The following is a 22,769-nucleotide window of genomic DNA, read 5'->3' as shown; positions in this document are numbered from 1 at the left end:
AGGGAGCGGGAGGAATTCGCTCGAGCGAAGCCAATGAAGGCGCTGGTGCTTAGAGACCCCCGTCTCATCGAGCCCCCCCCCACGCCCCCGCTCCCCCAGGTGGCGGTGACGCTGATGAATCGACAACAACCGGGGAGAGATGTTTGTTTTCCTTCTCGTGATTTGTGTCGAGTACCGAGGACGGTGTTTGTTTGGGATCATTTTAAAAGGCGTCCCCGACAAATAGGAAAAGGTGGTGGAGAAGAAGGGGGGGGGGGGTGGAGGGGTTGTTGGGAGCGAGGGATGCGAAGGGTGCATGGTGGTGGAAGTCGGTTCGAGGGGGTGCGGGAAGAGATAATAATCTCCATCGCCTGGTATGCAGGAGGTCGTCGGCTTCATCACAACCCTGACGCCTGCTGTATATTTGGAGTTTGCACGGTCTCTCTCCCTGTGGTCGCGTGGACTTTTCTCCGGATCCTCCGGGCTTTCCCCTCCACATCGAGAAACGTGCGTTTCGAGTATTTTTCCTGCTGTTCATTTCCACGTGATGAGCCACTTCGTTGAGCTATATTTCTCGGTGGGCCTTATCTTGTGAAATACAAAGTTTAGTTGAATATCTAGTTGTTTTGATTTATTTTACATCATGGGACCTCCTTCGCCAGTACCAAAATATGAGAATAAGTTTTTCCCATTTTTTCTGGCAACAAAACAGGTGTTAAGTTGTTAAAACACCAAACTGAAACCTTTTACAATGAATCATGTCTTGCTTTATTTTATTCACCAAGGCAAAGTCTCACAGAGTTTCAGTCTCAAACAGGATCCTCCTGCCATTCGGGATGTCTGGCCCATGCCACGAACGAGCGCTTGGATTATCTTGACAGAATTGGCACGTGGACACGTGCAGGCAGATCTCCTTGTGAATCCCACCGCCGCTAAACGAGGGTCACGGGGCCGGGTTATTTGATCATACCTCACCGCTTGGTGCGTGGGAGGAAAAACTGGAGGTGCAAAGCCCACCCTTGGGAAACCATGCGTGACGAAGGCGGGGGCAACTCTGCAAAGTCTCGCGCAGTCGGATTGACGAACCCACTTGCTGTACTGCCCCGTCACCTCCCCTGGCCACGTCGCAGCCAAGTGAGTTCGGGGGTGGGAGTTGCGCAACTATTTGCGTGATCCACCAAATCCTCGCCTCCAAAAGCGATGGCCACATGGGCTTGCTTCGCCGCTCGAAGCCGGACCTGCCACCGCTCCCGTAGCTGATTACACTGCGCGCCTTTAATTGCTGTGACAGTCATTTGCAGGAAACCATGCACGACTGGCCCCGATCCCAGCACCCCATCGCCCCGTGTCACCAGACGCCTCTACCCCAACTCCCATCTCTTCCTATCTGCTCCACTCCCACCCCCCCCCCCCCCCCTTTACTCCGAACCTCGTTGCCCCACCGCCCAAGCACAGCGCGGCGTACCCTGCAATGACCCGCTCTCATAATATCCCTTTCGGCGGAGGCGGGCGCGCTTGGGAGACCGTTAACGTGATCTGTACGGGCAGCGGCCGGCCTTCTCTCCGCGCTAATTGCCGCGCGCTTTAATTAAAGCGGCGTCCGTCTGCCGCCCGCCGGCTCCTCTTTGCTTTCCCCCCCAACGCCGCTCCCCCGCGCCCCCTCCACCCACCACAGCCCCCCCCCCCCCCCCACAGACCCCACTCCCTACCATTCCTCCTCCACCGCTCATCAGCAGATACAGGTTTCCCTCGCTTTACGCGGTAGATGCATTCCTAAAAAAATATAAATAACATAGAGCGCAGAGTCCACCCAACCCGCGATGAACCACACGAGACGGCTGCTTGCTGAGAATATTTGGTATCTTTAAAAAAAAGTTTTAAACATACAATTATACATCCCTCATAGGGTATGTCTCTTTTCTGTAGCCCATTCTCTTCCTCTTCCCGCCCCTCTTCCCTCCACTCCTTCCCGTCCCTCCCCTGTAGCCCTTTGGTGATCCCCAAGTCCGCCGCGATCGCGCGCGTCACTCATTCCTCAATCCTTGTAGCACGCCACTGATATCTTGGTGTATTTCCACCGTGTGTTAAACCATGTCAAGTCCCTTGAGTGAGGGCACTCGACGAACGTAACATTTTAAACGAGATTCCAATCATTCAATTTAAACTCCATCCCCATGCGCTACTACCGACTCACGCCCGGTGCCTTGCGAGAGCCGGCTTGGCCCGTGTCTGCATCGGTGGCCAAAATAGTCCCCCCCCCCCTCCGCTATTATCCATCCATCCTTGCGGAGATGGATTTGGCCGAGGGCCCAACCCAGCATCATTCCCATCCAATGGAAACAGCTCCCGAGTGTGCAGGCAGTGCAACTGCACCTGGGGCACATAGTTCCGCTATGAAGAGGGGGGGGGGGGCATTGGATAGGGCACTCGTCCCCCCCCCACTCCATTTAATTCCTTATACCAGGCCACTTGCCAACCATGCTTCATCACTGATGAAGCGCCATGTGTACATCAATACGTTATGCATATACATAAAGGGGGTGGGTCTTGTTAATAATACTCAAATTGTCTGCAATGTGGCCCATCTTGCCGTATCTTGGAAGCCGAGCAGAGGTTTGTGAGCCTGGCCAGTACCGTAGGCACAAGAAAGCGTGTCTGGGAATACCATGAAGCTCGCTGGAGGCTTCGGCTGGGAGTTGGCCCGAGACATGCCAGTCCATTCACGGATTCTTGCATCCTTCTGCACAGAACGTTCGTGCATTACTCACCGAGCACGCAAGCGATGCTCTCGTCAAAATGGTCTCGAGACTCAAAAGAGAGGCATTTCTGGGTAAACACAGTACATTTAGTTCTTATTAATTTATTTATTTTCCACTACACAGCAGAAACAACACAAGCGGCAAGCAGACAGTCTCCCTGAGGAGTGGTAATTATTTGCCGGAGAGATGGAACGATGACATTGGGACCCGCGCTGGAACAAGATGGATTGCTGTGGCACACGACGCGGTGAGAGACTGCATGCTTTCAAGCCAGCAGCGGATGGAGAATGGCTGGCGGTGACGACAATGACGACGGCAAAGATTTATTGGCCGCTGGTGCAATATAACAGGATCTATTTTCTTTAAACTTTGCTGAAAAGAAATATTTAAACTAATACTCTTTGATGCCAACTTGGCAACATAAATACATTTTTTTTACTTTACCGAGAAGTTACGAGCTTGTCACGTTAGCGGGATTATTTAATGCGGAGTTCGGGAGGGAGAGGGAGGAGAGAGAAAGAGGGGAGAGTGGGAACCACAGGAGTCTGGAGAGGAGAGAGTGGGTTCATTTTGCCAAGGGGGGGGCAGGGGAAGAAAAAAAGAGAGAGAGTAGCCATAAAGAGAGAGAGAGGAGAGGAGCGGCAGCAGGCAGGCAAGGCAGGGGGTGGGGAAGTGGCCTCTACGCGTTGTCCGTGCATTTGAAAGCGGTTTTCTCTCCCAAAGACATTAACGCAAAGCGCCCCCCCCCCCCACCTGATGTCAGGGCAAGGCTTCACGATCTTTTGTAGCCACAAAAAGCGCAAGCGGTTGAGGTTTTTGCATTTGGCTGGTTGGTTGCGCATGCGCGCGCGGGCACACTGTGCGTTACTAACGTAAAAAACGTTATGACATTTTTAGTTGCGGCGGTGCCGCGGTGGATGCTGCGCTGTACTATGAACCTGACCACCTTGGATCGATTCACGGCAAGCGGCATCTCAACTGTTAGCCACCCAGCACTGACCAAGCAAAGCGAAGTACGGTCAAACAACCTCCACAAGGTGTGGAGATGACTACATCCAGCAGTAGAGTGATGAGGGGCTGTAAATAATTGTGAAATTAAAATGTTGTAGTGTATTTTGGTGGGACCATGGAAGCACTCGATCAGCACAACAATTATTTGTGTACGCAAATTAAATATAAATAACTCGCACAAGGAACCATACAGTCGGTTTAGTTACCTACTACTACAGCCTTGTTACTGAACGAGGTTTAGTTGGGTGCAGCAATCTACAAAGAGTTGGTGGCTCACACAGAGATGATGTTGCGCACGCAACACAACAACATGGCCATGAGGTGGCTGTCGGGTGAAAGGACAGCAATTGTTTCCGAGTTGCTACTTACGTTAATTTTGTGTGTACACGTGGATGAGACATAAGACTCAGCGAGACTTTCCTGAGCACAATTAAGTAGAAGAAAAAAAAAACTCACATTGTATTTATCACGAGCCGGCAACCTAAGTTTGATTCCAAAGCCGTGGGTAACATCTGTGCTTAGTAACCTGCACTGACTAGCGTGGTGAAGTATGGTCACACGACGGCTGTGACTCACGCGGCGTAGCCAAGCCTTTATCCAGCAGTGAACTGACACAAGGGCTCAACAACAACCAGTGGCAGCATCCGTCCAAGGATTCCTTTAAACAACAAGAAATACGGCCCAAGGGTTCGGAGGTCCGGGCCCTGGGCACTGATGTCACCGCCGCAGAGGGCCCGTCTCCACCTCCTCCTCACGCTGCTCCATCTCCCGCCCTGTCGCAAACGGAAACACGGCGTTAGAATTCAAACGGTGGCGGCGCGCCAATCGGCGTGGCGGCGGCGGCTTTTGTGGCGTATTCCCGCAAAGCAAACGAAGTGGCCGAGAGGAGCAGGAAAAAGTCTCACCGCTCCGTGGGTCGTATCTCCTGAAAACCGTCCTCTTCTTCCCGTCGCTTCCCACGACGGTCTTGCGCTCCTCTACCGTCTGGTGGTTAACGCGCGCCCACAAAACATGCAAATCCGTCGCCAACAGCTACATAACGCGGCTTACACTTGTACGATTACAAGTGCTTTTGTTGTGATCCGCTATCGGATTAAGGGGCTGCTCCGCGTCATGCGGGTCTCTCTGTGGGTAATTTGACCACAGTTCACCGCGCTGGCCAGTGCAGATTGATGAAGGCGGGGCGCAGAGATGTTGTCCCATAGTACAGTACAACAATCGACTTTGCTGCACTGCCGAGTGAACGTTAATTACATACATGTATAGATGTGCAAAAGAACACACAAACACACACACGGGTGCCTATTTTAGGGCAGAGCATCTGATGCAACTGTTGTTAGCGACCACCTATTTAGGCCAATATGGAACAATATAGTGGGGCCTATACTACCACGCACGCCCGGCTGCCTCTGTCTTGCAAGTGATCTCAACACTATGCAACTATTATTGGGCAGGGATTGTAGCGAGTTGTTTTCTAAACCATAACATCACCACTGCTCTAACACAAACAAGAAGCCGCATGACGGACATTCACAAATGCATACACTTACGCGAGCACACACGCACACACACGCCGGCATTCATAGCAATCAGTCAAGAAGAAGAGATATACGAGTTAAGGACTTTTCATTCAAATTACCATCATGACAACGCCTTAAAGGGAAACGCGTGGAACCCCTTTTAAGAAAGATATCCAAGTAAATTGAATGCTTTTTTATCATTAAAAAGGCTCAACAGTAACGCAATGGTTAAAACGGTCGATTCTTTGTGAGCAGTGAAAGCCGTGCGGTTAAAGGGAAAAAAAAAACGAGCGAGTCTACTTAATTGCTGCGCTTGCCATCTCTCAAATCCTCGCATGCGTTGTTAAACCTATTTTTTTCAAACTATAGCGTGGCTTAAGTGCCGTTTCTTTTTTTTGGGTGAGGAGGCAGGGAGGAGCGGGGTGGGGGGGGTGCAGTTTTGACGGCCTGGTAATGAAGTAGAAGGCAGAGCCAAATGAAAGGCAGTGAGGCGGAAGGACGGAGCGTGTTTGAGAGAGGGCCAGAATGCAGGAGACCGAAACGTTACGAGAGATGGCAAGAGAGAGAACGCCGCGTAGACGGGCGGCAACTTCTTAACGGACGGAACCCGCACGGGACTTTTTCTTTTGTACGGCTAACGTAGACGTAGAGCAACGACTACAATTCTAGATTTGAAGCTTTCGTGACTGCAAGGATTCATACTCTTTGGTTTTTTCGGTAAAGTCACGTAGGTAAAAAAGAAAATGAAAAAAAATTAAATCACGACACACTTAAGCGGTTGTGCTTTCGCTACGTTGTCCCCACCTGAAAAAGGACGCTTGTGTTGCGCCCAAAACGTCGTGATTTAATTTAGTTGTTATTTATTTTATTAGATTTTTTACCTACGTGACTTCAACGACTACAATTTCACGTTCAGGTGGTCAAGCCGGATAACCGCGTCAGGAGCAGGGGAGTGTACCGCTGTATTTGTGGATCGGGTACCGCATCGCTACATGTTGTACGGTCTGTTCTGGATGACCACAATCGCACATTGGAGAGTTTTCCATTTGTGCATCAGGTATCTGCATCTGCCATGCTTCGTACAGATGCGGTTTCGGGTGGACCATGAGCTTCGCGGAAGATCAAAACTCAGGGATATTCAGCGTTAGGTCATGCATGACACGCAACTCAATTTCTACGATTTGTTTACCCCAATGTGATCGGACTGAATAAGACAGGATTTAATGTTTTCACATTATGCAAGAGCTAAAACAAACCAGTCAATACATGAGCATAGAACAACTTTTTTTTTTTCTTCTACTGCGTGCAATGGTAGCCACACACCCATCAGTGTGCAATACACTGGGATGGTGCCGAGCTAATGTAAAAGCTTTTCCTTCAATTTCCACCAACAAAAATGAGCCGAGCAGATTTGTTCGAAGCATTTTTCTCTCTCGTAAATCATCAGGGGGTCCCTCCTCCTCCTCCTCTCCTTTCTCTGCCATATCAGGCCTCTTTTCCCCCCTTATATCTCTCTCCCTGTGAAAACCCAAAACCTGCAAAGGCCATCACAAGCCCAGATGTCTGCCTCCCCTACAGAGTCCGGGCCCCCAATAAACCCGTCACCCAAGCGCACGCATTAGATTAACGAGGGAACGCAAACGACTTTTAAACGAGTGCTCACGCCCGCCCACCGCGTTTGGTCTCCATGTGTGAGTTACGTTTGTCCCTTTTTACCTTCTAAAAAAAAAAAGGAGAGGGAGTGGAGGCCCTCCACTTTGTTTCCCCCCCTCTCTCTTTCTACTGTCCATGAATCATGGGCATATCGTATATTATGGCTGTTTGCATAAGGAACACAGTTCTGGGTCCGCCGTGCCGCCTGCATGCCGCAAGAGTCTACTTTTATGTCCTCCGGGACAATACGCTCGCGACCCCACGGTCAGGACTTTAAATTACAACTTTTGCCACCCCTTTGCCGTGCTGCTAAAGGGCCGGGGCGAAGCGTCGCTACGAGCAGAAGTCGTAGCCGAGTGGGGTTAATGCGGTCGATGTAAATCTCCACGGCTGCCTTGCCCTCTCTCGTTCGATAAAAAGCAAATTACCTTCGGTAAAACGAACAGGGGGCAGGTACTTGAGCGCAGTGATCTACCCGTGCGGTGACTGCAACCACGTGGCAAGGAGGAGGAAGTGGAATCGCTGTCCGGGCTTGCGCTCGATGAGCCATTTAAACAAATGCCTCGCTAACTAAACAAACCGATAAACAACCAAAGAACACAGCTTTCCGTTTCTCGTGTTGGCACGATGTTTCCTGAATTTTACGTGAACGAAAGCGAAGGCAATAAGAATCCGGCATAATTAACCAATTAATTTAATTCACTTCACGGAAACTAAAATGGAAAGTTAACAAGCGAAAAATAAACTTTACACAATTACCTGATGGAATCCTGCCAAATAACCGTTTCCCAAGCTAAAAATATGAAAAAAAGGTTAGCTTATGACTTTAGTACATCTACACATTTTCATTCTCACAAAGAGCATAATTCCTACACTTTACTCTCAAGACGTGAACAGAAATAAGGAAATATGCACCAAACAGTATGAGAAACGAAGCACATGTGGATTGTCAGGATGTGCCAGTTTAAACATCCGCTTCCTTCTCATCTCATTGTAATTTGTGATTTTGTCAATGAATCATCGTTTGACACGAATGCTTATTGTAAACAACTCTTCAATGCTTCACGCGAGAGGGAGCCACGCTATTTACTACCGGGCGTGATGGCGCACGCCTGCGATCCAGCGCTTTGTCTGCCAAGGGTTTGGTGGCTTGCGTAGATTTGGTGGCCTGGGGATTGGGCAGTAGAGTTAACGGTGTTCTTAACCTATCTGTGCAGACCTTTAAGGCCAGAATTTTCTCTGGATACTCCAGTTTCCTCCCACACGAAGCCAAACAATGTTTAATATAGGGGTGGGGGAACCTGTGGGACTGTGGACACATACAACTTCGTTTCAATCAACCCAATGAAAACATGAGGCCTACCATGTTGAAAAAGCCTGCAAACGATGCTTATCCATCACCAACAGTATTTTAGCCACACTAATCGGGTACGAGAGGGAGACATATTTGACCTGGCAACACTGTGATTCTAAATTTGGCAAGCTCAGTCACTTTCCGTCCCCACAAAGGACCTCTTTGCAATGACAGAAGTAGCTGTTGTGCGTGTTAGTGAATGTGTGGCCTGACAAAGATATGTGAATGTCCTATTCGGTCAAGAAAATGGTTTGGAATTGGCCATATATCCACATGCAGAACCCGATTGATGTTCAGTAAGTATTTCCGGGATAAATAAATGACAAAATATTGAGATACCGTGAATGCTTAAGCAAAGCAATAAGTGCAATGTTTCTAAGGGTATAATATGGCAGCACAACCTTAATACATCAGTTTCATACCAGTGACAATACCAGTGCTACCTAATTCATAAGTACGTGAAAATGAAGTTTTGTAAGAAGATAAATTAATGTTTAGAATTATAAGAGCCCCATAACTCTGTCGTCATAAATTTAAAATTAAGTTTATCAGCAGCCGCTTTCCCAAACCTGTGCGAGACATCGGATGCGAGGCGACAAATGACATCAACAAGAAACTGGGAGCAGACGTCGTTTCTGATAAGTGAGGGCTGCCTTGTATACAATGGATTGGACATTTGTTTGGAAAAAAGCTACTTGGAAAAACTATCGAGTCGCGCGATGAAATTTAAACAAGACTCTCAACACGGAAATATTTACTTCCGCGGAATTACGAGGGACATTTCTACACGGTCCACGGTTTGTTGACTCGCGAGCAGCACATTTGGTGCGCGTCTCCTCGACAAATGAACAAATCTCTCACGCACGCATGCACACACAAGGATAATAAGTACATGTGGTATTTGCGGCATTCTTGTAGCACAAAGGCGCTCCGGTTCTTCCTTGCAAGCTGTACAGAACATCATCATTTTAAATCTAGTGCAGTACTGGCTGGCAGTGAAAAACCACTCGCAGTGACCGGCGATGTGTAGATTGGCTGGAGATTGTAAAACCGTGGGGGTTCTTATCTAAGTGCATGGGACGACCAGGTCGCCGTGTGCGTCTGACTGGAGTTGATGACGATTGGCATCGGCAGAAATTGCCACGCACATCTCAACCAAACCAAATGGTGCACTTTTGGTGCGCGTGCGTACACACGCAAGCCGGCACCCTCACTCATACGCACGAGATACGCGGAGCGGAATGTGACGCGACGCGGAGTGAAAATGGCGCCGGGCGCTCACCCCGTCGGGCATGGTGACTGTGGAGACCGACACGCTGCTGATGAAGGAGTGGACGCCGGGGGCGTGGCCCGGGGTGACGGAGGACCGGGGCTCAGGGGTGGATTTGGGCGGTAGTTGACGCAACAGAGAGTCCAGCCCTTCGGACTTCACGCGCGAGTCCAGATCTTGACAAACGCGCGCACACACACACACACACGCGTGCTTGATTAATGTTGTACGTTAAACCTTAGTGACAGACAGCCGGGGTAAGTGCTGTTGGGGCGCTGCAGTGGTGAGATGTTAAATCCCTCGCTTGATATGCAGGAGGTCGTGGGTTCGATCTCGACCCTGACGCCTGTATATTTGGAGTTTTGATGCTCTCCATGTGGTCGCGTGGATTTTTCTCCGGGTCCTCCGAATTTTCCCTCGACATTTAGAAACACGTGTTTGGAGTATTTGGCTGCTATACATGTCCACGTGGTAAGCCACTTCGTTGGGCTATTATTTGTGGCCTGGTCGCTTCTGAAAAAGAGCTTCATAACTTAGGTGGGCCTTACTTCGTAAAATAAAAAAAAAATTTGGATTTGTTGAGTTGCCAAGCACCTATTAAGGTCGGCATTGCACGACGATGCAGTGTGTCCAGTAGGCATATAACGGTGCATCGATTAAAGGTGATTACTACGTGCACAACACATGCTCTGACTTGCACTTGTGAGAATTGGTTATTTACAATTTGTGGACATTATTTTTTATACAGAAACGTTGAGGCTGATGGAGTCAACAGAACTGTACAAATGGGGCAGACGAAACAAGAAACTATCCAATGTGGACTGACAAAATATGACAAAAATATCTTCCTGTTTTGAATCGTGACCATAATTCATACATAATCAACGATTTTTGGGTTTAGATCGCGTTTATTTATAAATGTGTCGTAACCCTCCACCACCCGACACAGCCAATCAGTAAAAAATGTGTCACGTTGACAAAGACAAATAGTTCACTGCTTTAGCCCACCGGTGTGTTGAAGCAACAACATTCACAATTTGAGTACGACGTTTCGCTGGTAATTACAACCAGCATCATCGGGCAATTCGCCAGAATGGTGAGGCTCTCCTGTGTCTCCCGTTCTTATATAGAGCAGCAGCAGGATGACGTCATCATTAACTCATTAACTCATCAGGTGCAAAGATTCAAGGGGGGAGTGATTGTAATTATATACTAGATTAGTAATCAGGCTATTGTTACGATGCGAGTTGTAGATTAGTAATCATTTGGAATGTGTTTTATTGTGATTATGCTACATTAGTAATCTGTTAGTGGTTGTTTCCCTTATAAGTAATTGTAATGTATCTTATAAGGGAAACAACCACTAACAGATTACTAATGTAGCATAATCACAATAAAACACATTCCAAATGATTACTAATCTACAACTCGCATCGTAACAATAGCCTGATTACTAATCTAGTATATAATTACAATCACTCCCCCCTTGAATCTTTGCACCTGATGAGTTAATGATGACGTCATCCTGCTGCTGCTCTATATAAGAACGGGAGACACAGGAGAGCCTCACCATTCTGGCGAATTGCCCGATGATGCTGGTTGTAATTACCAGCGAAACGTCGTACTCAAATTGTGAATGTTGTTGCTTCAACACACCGGTGGGCTAAAGCAGTGAACTATTTGTCTTTGTCAACGTGACACATTTTTTACTGATTGGCTGTGTCGGGTGGTGGAGGGTTACGACACATTTATAAATAAACGCGATCTAAACCCAAAAATCGTTGATTATGAATAACATTGGTCGCGAAAGCCTACGTGTTAAACTGATAATTCATACAGTTGCTGTGGGGGGGTGTAAGGTACCATATGCATGCAGTGTGACATTTGTAACTCAGTGCTGATATTCACGAAAAAACAAAGACAACCTCTTTTAGTCTGCACTAATGTGGAGGAGACCCAGGCCAGATTCATGCATCACATACTTTTAATGTGCAGAGCCCATGGTAAAAAATGCTGTACAGCACAAGGCGCAAAAACTGCAGCGTTATAATTTACCCATTTCAAGTGGATGGACTACCAATTTGCAAATTTGAAATCAAGCATGGTGCAGCTGTTAAATGAACACAAACGCTTAATCTCTCCAGCAATATTTTGTTTCATTTAGCCGAAATCTCGCAATTGTGTTCAAATGACAAAACCACAGTGGCAATGCCTGTGCAAAATAAAATGGGCCATCACCTGGTACAGCAATCAACGCTTGGCGAAATTACTTTAATTAGTGCTTTCAAAACTTCCTGGATGATTCAAGCGTGAATAAAAAAAACACCTGTGCACAGGATTAGCAGCGGGTGCACGCAGTGACGGGAGAGTTTATAGAAAATGATGGCATTAAGGCTACTTTTAGCGGCACAGCGAGCGTTTTCCTCTGCGTTTGCGTGGTTACGTGGTTTCTGTAATGGCGTACGTGCGGCGTGGCACGCAGACATATGTTAAATGTGCTTCCTAGTGGCGCGCACGCACGCACGCGCACAAGCGGGGACACGGGCCGCAGGCCGCGGCTTACCCTGGTCCTCTTTGATTGCGGGATGGTGCATGGGTGGCTGGAAAAATCCTCTCCTAAAAAAATCAAACTGAAAAACAAAAGAAAAATCAAAACGCCCAGCAAAAAATAGATTAATAGTTAATACATCGTTGTGTGGCACTCTCGCCAATCCACTGCTGGATGGATGCGTCACCAAGGCATGTTTATCACGGGAGTTGAGGGTTGTTTGACCATACTTCGCCACGCTGGTCAATACGGGTTAAAGGGAGGAGCCCAGGATCGGTCCAGATATAAGTCTTCACTGATGTTAGCCGTGGCCATGAATTGAACTCTGGCCGGCGGTTCATAGCACAGTGCGATTTAATACAGCACCATATTTGTGCAAAAATGCAAATAACAAACATTTGTTGCAATAAGCATCTTACCAGCCTCATTTTCAGTTGAAAAATACACCACAAAATGGCGTTTTGAAAAAGTGCGATCACGGCTTATTACATACTGAGCACTTGTACCCAAAATGTACATATATAAATAAAATAAAACCTTACAAAACCTGAACGTTAGATCTTTTGTACGAAACAACGGGCACAGAACGCACTGCAAACAGCAGCAAGGCGACCAAAAAAAAAGCACTGCGGGCTGTAGATCAGTGGTCTAGTTACAGACCGTGACTTTGAGGCGATTTAGTCCCAGTTACACATTAACGGGGTCGCAATCAGCCGTGGCCGGAATGTAAGCGAAAGGGTGGCGAGCGTGCAGCGCGCGCAACCGGCGATCTCATTTTAATTCAAAATTAAGGCCAAGTGAGAGAGAGAGGGAGGGACGTGGTGGGTGGGAGGCGAGAGGGGAGGTGTTTGGAGTGCCCACAAAATAAATAAATGTCACGGGCTCGGTCGTAAATTACCGTGGTGCTCGCCCGCCAAAACATAAATCGAGGACGGTTTCGTTGATTTCACCCGTCGAGAACGAAACGCGCCGGGTTTCCATATCCATCTCCATCAGCCCCGCCACTTTTATGGTGACGAATCGAATTCCAAAGGGAACGCTACATTGTTCAGGCAAAGTTTTTGATCCTTTTTTTGGGGGGGATTTTTGTTTTGTTTTTAAACTCTACGGCTTTTCAGCACTCCCTCTCTTTATGTATATTTTTTTCACACGTCCTAAGCGTGAATTTCGTCTTGTCAAACTGTTGTTTCAAGTCAATCTTGCATTGACGAGCGATGGGAGAATCGCACGGGTTTATGCAAACTCGCCGTCTTCCCACGAGCAACCAAAGCGCATTCCGCATTCAACCACAAACACAATCTAGTCACTCCAAATAATCCTTGTAAAAAGCAGGACGCTTGTGTTTAAACAAATGAAGACAATGAGATTCCAAAAGGAATTATAACAAAATTTTAAAACTCTAATGTTTGCTGGACAATGCTTTTGTTGTTCTCAGTAAACAAAAAATCTAAAATAAAATATAAAACAAAAATGCAGGCAGTGACTATTTACAATCAGATGGGGCAAGGAAACGTTCTAAACCATTGTGGGGGTGAAAAAGTTAATATAAAAAAACCAATAAAAAGTCTCACCATTAATTGCACCGTGGTATTTCACAACCGACGTACAGAAGAATCAGAACGAACTTAAACAAATTTGCAAACGAACAAATACCAAGTCGAATGGTCTGGAGGGATGTGCTGGCAGCCCGTCGAACGATCCCCGGTTGCTGGGCGGCGAGCTGTCCACGGGAGGCCGCCGCGGGTCCCCGCCGTGGCCCCCACCTCTGCCCGGGAGCCCCCCACGGGAGGGAGCGTGGGGTCCGGCACGAGGTTCGTCGTCGGGGCTCTTGAGCATGTAGTCTCGGAGAGACTGTCCTTCCTTGGGGCCCGGCTGGCCATCAGGCCCTAGAAGCAAAGGCAGGTCTACCGTGACAATAGGAAGTTGGCACAAATTCTGTTACGAAACCATTATTTTGCTGTATAAGTGACGGATTTTTTTGAGTATTTATATATATAGATTCTCACTTATGATCCGTGTGCATGATAATCAAATTCATAAGTGTCGCTAAAAGCCCCACTCAAAGGAAAATAAAGTAAAAGGATAAGCATTATCTTGCTATAATTCACACAGTGTTCAACTAAAATCCATGTGACTTAACCAAGGTAACACATATCATTTGGGTCTTTCGGTAAAGTCACGTAGATAGGTTAAAAGAAAATAACAAAATAACAAAAAACTACGTTTCGATCGCAACACAAGCGGTCGACCGTTTGTGTTGCGATCGAAACGTCGTAGTTTTTTGTTATTTTCTTTGAACCTATCTACGTGACTTTACCGAAAGACCCAAAGAATATTAATTCCTGCAGTCACGAAAGCTTTAAGTCAAGAATCAAGGCAACACATTTAAAACAATGATGACATTCTGTCAATTTTAACAGTACTCTTGTGGTAAATATTTCTCATAATTAAAAGTGTTAATAATTATTCATGATTAAAATTCCTCACTTTGAGGTTCAAAACAAAATGCACTACGCTTGGGAATCCCCACAAGACAAAGAAACATTAGAGAATGATCCTATTAGATAAAAAAAACCCCACTTTCAATATTTCTCCACCAGGTCTCAAATACAATTAACATATGGTTCGCTTCACATCAACTGCCGGTATTTTAAACTAGAGGGTTGGACTGGACTGAAATAAGTGCCACATTTTAATGTTTATGTTCAGTCTTCTTTCGGAATCATCAGTGGCCAGGCTGAGACCACCGAATTCTTATTCATACATGACCTCGACTCAGAAGCGGTGACTCAAATCTATGATCTTGATATTGTTTGACTGTGATTTTTTTCCAGGCGATACACACAGTGACCACATAGTTGACTTGCGCCCGAGGTGCCATTCGTTCGAACTGCTGATACAGTATCTCCGAACCAGCACTTGAAGCGTCTCAGCAATCCTACATAAGTATCGGGTGATAATGTAACATCACATGATGTGGCTGGGCTTCCTGATGGAGCGAGTGCATGGCCAGAGGGTAGGGGAGGGCATCAATCCGGACAAAGCCCGACGTGACACCACAGCAATCATTGCCGACTGGTCCGTTAACAATGCCACGCCAAGCCTGCCATGCCTTTATCTTAGAATAACAGTGCCTGATGCTCAACAGAGCGAAAAGTCTTGATAACAATCATTTTGTTGATCTCTCTGCGACGGAGAAGGACCGTTGCCGAAACGTCGCCCATTAAATATTTTTCCCGCTTTAGAGCGAGGAGCGTTGTTGACAGATGAATGTTGAGTTTCTGCTTATTTATGCATGTGCACTACTGCCAACGCAGTATCGCAATTAAAAAAATGGTTGTTTAAGTCCCTTGTAAAGGTCACCGATGTGCACAACGGGGCTTAGCGCCGGCACGGTTATGGCCGCGGCATACCGAAGCGACGCGGCGGCTGCGCGATCGTGCTGTCAATGTTCTGGAAGAGCTGCTCCATCTCGTGCAAGATGTTCCCGAAGCCCAGGTTGTCATGGAAACGGAACAGCTCGTCCGGCCCAACGCTCAGGCCGAAGCCGAAGCGCTTGCCGTCGCCCTCTCTGGCCCCGCCCCAACCGGGCGGGAATGAATCGTCGTTCTCGTCGTCATCTGCTAAGAGGCCAAAGCCGCCGAAGTGGTGATCGTCATCTTCGTCGTCGCGCCACGGACCCCCGAAGAAACTTCCCTCGGAGTCCCTAAAGTGGTGGGGGGAGGAGGGGGAAGATACAATTAGACAATCTTACAGTTATACGTTTGTTCTCCTTATACATTGGTTTGCAATGTTTCTTCTGTTGCTTCAGTTTGCCCATTTGAAATACATTTTGTAACAGCTGAACCTTATGGTGGTTACTCCGGGGTACCATAGTACCCTGGCTCTCGCATGATGTGTGCAATTCAGTCATTTTTAGTCTGTTCATGGTCGGCGATGCGGCATTCGACTCATCTCGACGAGCTGTACACGATGCACCACTACGGTGCGTACGAGCGTTCAGGGTTTCAGTGCAATCGTCCTCGCTGCGTTTCGACATCGCGGAGTAACACCGATTTCGGATTGATTGGTACCCCAGTCGTGGAGTGAAGTACACCTCTGGAAAAAATTGTGTCCCAGAAATAAAACATTTAATTGCCTCGGCCATTTTGTATTATTTGGTACCCCGGGTACCGCCATAATGATCATCTATCCCTCGTTTATGCTATTAGCCACTGTATTGTATAATGAACAAAAACAAAGATCGCCCATATAGCCTTTAACAGACTGTTGGGTAAAGTGCTGTTAGTGAGCACCTATGAAGGTGTGCAAGGCACACGATGGGATCGGGGGTGGCTAGCTCCATGTTCGACAGCCTGTCTCCTCGTGCTGCTGATGTTTGCACACCACACCGGGTAATTATTGAAAGCTGAGTCGACCTAGGGGAGGCCCATAATCAGTTCAGATATTCGCCACTGTTTTTGGTTGTAAGGGCAAATCGAACTCGAGTCGCCGGGTTTGTAGTGCAGTGCTAGGGAGGCTTTCATTGAGAAACGGATTGACAAAGGCCTGTATCATTATATCATGATACTGTGTTCCGCATTATCCAGTTGAAGGAATATTAGCATTAACGTGTGGTTCTCATACCCAAAACGCTACAGATTAATTAAAATCCCAGTTGAGCATCGACTCAGCTGTTCATCACTCTTATATGCTAAAATGGGTATTTCTATGTAAAAAAAAAACACGGTAATAATAATCTAGAGGTTGTCCTATGCATTGACTTGCAATAGGAATGTGGAATTTCCACGACTCGCTCAGCGCAATAAACACAAGATAAGGACCGTCTTACACTTGTTTGAACGGGAAACCACCGTCTCATATTTTTCCTTCGAAGAGTTATTTTAACAAATGCGTTGTTTTTTTTTGCTATTTCTGCTTGTGCACCCCTGCAAACGCAGTATCGCCAAACAAATGATATCACTTGGACCCTTGTTTCATCAGGCTCCCCCCCAATTGGTTTAACATTGAGTCTATCAGGGTGGAGGCCACACATTGATAGCAATGGTGGTGGTGAAAAGGCGCTCGGAGCCGAGACAGGCAAGGGAATGGAAACATGAGTTCAAGTCAATCACATAGCGCCACCACGTGGCATGATCACATTTCACATCCCCCCGTACCCCAAAATTAAATGTAATTTCCTTTGCATAACCAACCGACAAAAAGGTTGAAGGTTAACCCACACTATACTGAACTGAATTACATTAAAGGTGGTGTTTTTTCGAAAAAGACAATTACCATCGTGTTTTAACTGCGTACATTTTTTTTGGTAACATGATTTATTGCTCATTACACGGTAGTTATAAACCTAATGGTTAATTACACGCGTGTCCAAGAGGTATAACATTGCACACTCAAAACGTGTCCCAACGTGGAAACTATGCGCGGCATGGTCTAACATTAGCGTCCATCGTGGGTTGGGGAGAACCCACATGGCTGCTCACTGGTTGTGGGATCGACGTGAACTTACAAAACCTCTCAGTCCATCCCCAAGCCCATTCTGATTTTTTTACACGCTTTTATTTAACTCAATGTCTGTTGTTGTTGTTGTCGTATCCTCAAATCTTGTAACTCAATTTTAACCCACTTCCCAATGTGGTATCGACTGCAAATGTCGTATACGTGTCTTACTGATGACAATACTATATTCTATCATGAATAAATATTTTAAAACAATCGTTTTACACACTTTCTATTAACTCACTCTGTCTGTTGTTGTCGTATCCTCAAATCTTGTAACTCAATTTTAACCCACTTCCCAATGAGGTATCGACTGCAAACTTGGTATACTTATGTCATACTGATGACAATACTACATTCTATCATTAAAAATAAAATATTTGTAAACGATCTTTTTTATAAGTTATGTTTCGGCTTGGGTCTAATTGTCCACGCTCAACTGACGTTGGCTGTAAATCACCACGGCCCCTCACGTTATTCAAGCTTCGGGGCCACTTCCTGGAGTCGTGGAGTTCTGCCATTACTAGTATGGTACATTTCATTAAAACGTGTTTTTAAAAAAAAGTATTTTTAAATATTACTTATTTTTGTCTTTTTTCTCGCACATCTCTGTGAAGACAACCGTGCGGTGCCGGTGGCTTATTGATAACACGTCGAGTGTCACCACTGACCGCCGACGGGTTCGGTTCGATCGCCTGGCGCGGCAGTTGAAATGGGGGTCAATTTCTTAACCCCTCCCGGCCCCCACCCCGCCTCTGTCCACTCAGCAGCATAAACAGCGAACACTGTGAAGTCAATCGGCAGGTCATATGCTATGCGGTGGGCTAAATTGTGGATGCCGTCTGGCCAGACGTGGGAAGAGTAGGCCAAATACCCGCAAAAGGGGCTCTCTGTGTAGGTCCTTCTCTGGCCCCATAATGGGCGAGAATAAGCAATTGTAGGGCTGCTGCATTTTTACCCCTTTACCAATTTCAGAATGTACAGCTTGTAATTATAAAGAAACTGCCGTGGGTGAGTCCTTCATATCACCCAACGATGCAACTAACACCTACGGCTCTTTTGTCAATCCACTTTTGGACGAGGGCCTTCCCCCACACCGTGTGTGGGCGATTTGACCATACTTCACCACTGCGGTAAGTGGGCGGGGAGCGTATTCGTTGCAGCACAGTGTAGGATGTTGACACATCGCCCTCTGCTTCACAGCACGTAGCAATCCACAGGCTACTGTGGTCAGTCACGGGGAGCGGTAGTGTAGTGGTTAGCGCGCTGCACTACGAACCCAGTGGACCCTAGTTGGATTCCCGCTCACGGCCACCGCCAGTAGCGAATATCGGAACCGGTCCATGGCCTCCTCAAGTTCGACTCGGCCTCAAACGAGTAACTCGTGCATTGTGTAAACATCGCCACTGGGGAGATAAAGGCGGCCGGGCATGGTGCTGGCCTTCGTGTGCCGTTCCGGCCTTCATAGGTGCTTGCAAACAGCACGTGCCCCAACAGTCTGCTATCTTGTATTTGTGGTCATACGTCCAAGCACCATCTCGTATCAAATCTGCGTCGTTTGTGACATCTAATTAACTAAAACTGCACTACTTCATACTTCGTGAGCTGTAGAGCTGTTTAACAAAAACACGTGATTGATGAGGATGATAGACGTGTGAAGAGTTGTAATTACATTCGGGTGAATATGGGGCAGGCGAAGCCTGAGCACTGCAGTATTATACGTGCACGAGGGCACCTTGGGAGTTTGTGTACAGTCGGTAATAATGCTGTGGTGACACAGCTGTCCTTGGTGTGCTGTCAAGAATCCGCCAACATCCTTCGAATGTTCAATACAAAAGTCTGTTTTTTTTTTCTCAATAAGTTACGGCATCATGAGCTAAGATAATAAAGGCCTCCCTCCAAGCTGCCGCCACCTCTCACGATCTCTGTGTTGCAGCAAACTAAATATGTATGTACATGAGATGTATATTTAGTCACTATGGCGTCTAGCGCCACCTATTGGAAGAAGAGTGGCACTGTGCATGTTAGCGTCTCTCTCTGGCACCAGAGTGTGTATGGCATAACATGCAGGCCCGAGGTGGAATGCTTCTGTTGACGCCAGAGAGAGGGCACTTCAGGACATGATAGTCTGGGTGAACCCGAGAGGGCACGTGACCAGGAGAGGGTAGCGAGGGGGGCCAAGGGTTGGCGAGAGGGACACGTGACATAAGGCCCAGAACCTTCTAGTAGGATATAGGGCGGGGCCAGGCCACGCTCAGGGGCATAAAAGGGAAGTCCTGAGCACCGATCCGGGCTGTCTTCTGGAATCAACCCGCTGTGCTAAGTCTCCTCGATCTTCAGTCTTCGGTCGTCACATTCAGCATCGTGGGTCAGGCAGTACGTTACTGACCTGACCCGGTTATGTAGTTGCCCGTTGTGGTTTAGTCGCTAGTGGAAGTTAGCTACCACCGATGTCGTTATCCCGTACGTTTATGTAGTTACCCTATCGGGGGTGTTGTAATAAACATGTTTTCTCCAAGTTCTAGTGTGTGTCTCCATGGATGCCACTACACATTTACCGTCTTATGGTTACTTCTATATTCATAATTCGGTTGGGGGTGCTCAGGTCCTGACGAAATACAAGTTGGCAGCTCTAAAACTTATTAACAGCAGCGATGATGGAAATTATGGTTTCATACGGTTAATGAATTGCAAGCACAATACTAGTGCATACCTGTCAAACCCTTATCAGTGCCTACCTTTTTACAGATCAAGTAAGACCATATTGGTAACCCCGTGCGCCTTATAAATATCAACGTTCATCCTACAAAGTCCCATCACAAGGGAGAAACACAAATAGACACATTATGTGTGCCCGTATTGAAACGGCTGTACGCCGTGTGGACCAGAAAACTCAATTTTCCTGTACAGTACAATAATACAAATTACATAATAAATTTTATCTAACATGACACTGGAACTGCAATGTGTTACAAAACGTAAAATGACCATTGTAATTGACCCCAGGTCTCTTATATATGTACCGGTATACTGTACTGCAACTGCATTGTTACGGCAAGCCACTATTGCTGTAACTACCGCACCTAAACAATTCCATAAACAACTCTTAAAAATCAACCAAAAGTTAAAAAGGGACCCTGGTTCAGTGGTCAGAGGCAGGAGGGTTAGCGGTCGGGTGTCAGTGAGCAGGTTAAAAACGAGTGGGCTTGTGAACAAGACCATATATTTGTCTGGTTTCTCCAGTTAAGTACAGGTAGTCCCCGACTTGCGATGGTCCGACATTCGATATTTCGATCTTACGATGGCGATATGACAAAATTGTAAAATATTCTACATTTCGCGCGGCAGGCAAACGCAGCAGCGTATGAGGTACGATGCTGTACGTTGGGATGCTGCCGGGATGTACTGAACGCATCTCCCGACTTGTGTGGTGATGCCTCTCACTCTCACCAGCGGTCGACTGAGTTAAGTTGTCTCGGTGTTCAATGCATGTTAAAAGTTTCTATAGCAGATAGGATTGTTTCCTGAAAAAACTTTACATGAAATTTCAGTTCATATAGGTAGGCTAAGAATTTACCTTGTTTTTTACTTTAAAATTTACCGTACAATGCAGTATTGTAATTAATAAATACATACAGTATATCGCTTATACAGTACGGTACTGTAAATTGCTCTGTTTTGTTAAATTATCACCATTCTTTAAGACTCCTGGGTAGGCTAGGCCATCTTCGACTTACGCTATTTTCGACTTACGATGGGGTCGTCGTAACGCATCTCGATCGTAAGTCGAGGACTACCTGTTTTTAGGTAACGTCCAGGTCATTGGCAGGGCGCGTAGTCGTGGCTGGCTGACGAGTAGGGGAAGCATGAGTGGTTAGCTGGCCGTGTTGGTAACGATTCAGGGTGAGAGGGTTAGCACAGTAGCCGAGTGGTTGGTTGTTTAGAGATAGGGATTGAGATTTATTGGTTGAGTTTGCTCTTCCCTGCTGCAACGTTGTCAACGTTTTAGTCCACGTCGTTTTAGCTGTGCACCGCACACGTGTAAAGGTCCCCCGTCGGTGTTATTTGTATCGGGCAGTAAAGCACAACGCGGACACGTGTAATGGTGATACAGTGCGTGCCACCGAACACCTTGGAGGCAATCCACTGCTGGATGAAAGCCTTCTCCTCACGCCTGTGCGGTTCGTGGGTGTTATTTGACCAAACTTCGCCACGCTGGCGAGTGTACAAAGCTGTGAGTCAGTGCGGAAACGTGGAAAGCAACAGATTGTGATGGGTTACCCTCATCGTTCATCTCCCGTGTAGAGAGCTCCCGAGCCAGGGATGGAAATTCCTCATTACTGTGGCGGGGACGATACCTTACAGAGGGGGATAACCAATGTAGACTTCCCCACAGTGTTTTTGCTGTGTGATTTTATCGACCTCGTATGGATTATGGGCGAGTAAACCCCCTCAAAAACAGGATTTGAACTCAGATTCCGCGCTGCTCGTTTCACCAGGCGCACAAACCTGCTTAACTTTCGCGATCAACACTCAAGACCGACACACAGCGTGGGAGCATTCATCCAGCAGTGGATTTGACACCGTCCTGCGAAACATGACTTTATGATTAGTATTATTATGGACGCATATAGTCACTCACTGAGGGCCGCGACCACCGCCGCCACCGCCATGGCCTCGGAGCCCGAACAATCCCCGGAAGAGGTCGTGCAGGCTCATGGGTCGCCGGCACGGGTCCCGGGGTCGAACTCGGTTGGAGATAGGCGGTGGTCTGGGGGCTGGGGGTGGTGTTAGACTGCGGGCTGCCGCCCTGTCGGCCGAGCGTTGTAATGAGCGCCTCTCAGCTCCTGTTGGGAGCGGCGGGGAAGAGAAGACGCGAGGCGGTGGCCACCCGAAACGGAGGAAAACTGACGAATGACGTCACGCAGCATGTTCTAGAAGGATGACGTCATCCACGCCGGGGTGCGGTGTATGCTTTCCAGATACGTGACGTCACGCGAGCAAGAAGATCTTCAAGCTGTGTGACGTCACGCGAGCTCGAAGGCCTTTCAGGCTGTGACGTTGAGCGAACGCGATGGTTTGCAAGATGTGACGTCACGTGGGCGACACCTTTGCGTAAAATTAGCTTCGACGATCTCGCGTCATAACACAGAGAGACTCGAGGAACGCCTTTTGC

The 22,769-nt window shown here is 47.3% G+C and overlaps 1 protein-coding gene across 1 annotated transcript; it reads right to left on the bottom strand.

Annotated features, from left to right (window-relative positions):
- Positions 1 to 2,819: 2,819 nt before the first annotated feature.
- Positions 2,820 to 22,562, bottom strand: HAX1 (HCLS1 associated protein X-1). The gene is made up of 7 exons (XM_061558492.1): positions 22,236 to 22,562; positions 15,508 to 15,800; positions 13,748 to 13,980; positions 12,110 to 12,176; positions 9,559 to 9,722; positions 4,655 to 4,733; positions 2,820 to 4,522 (listed from the first exon to the last, which is right to left on the bottom strand). The coding sequence occupies exons 1-7, from the start codon at positions 22,310 to 22,312 to the stop codon at positions 4,467 to 4,469; spliced, it is 969 nt and encodes a 322-aa protein (XP_061414476.1). The 5' UTR covers positions 22,313 to 22,562; the 3' UTR covers positions 2,820 to 4,466.
- Between the last annotated feature and the right edge of the window lie 207 nt (positions 22,563 to 22,769).

The sequence above is a fragment of the Lethenteron reissneri genome, chromosome 24 (assembly GCF_015708825.2).
Source record: "Lethenteron reissneri isolate LAM-NWPU_2019-01 chromosome 24, ASM1570882v1, whole genome shotgun sequence".
NCBI lineage: Eukaryota > Metazoa > Chordata > Hyperoartia > Petromyzontiformes > Petromyzontidae > Lethenteron > Lethenteron reissneri.
Note: the sequence above shows the minus strand (reverse complement) of the source record. Positions and strands in the feature narration are given on the sequence as shown.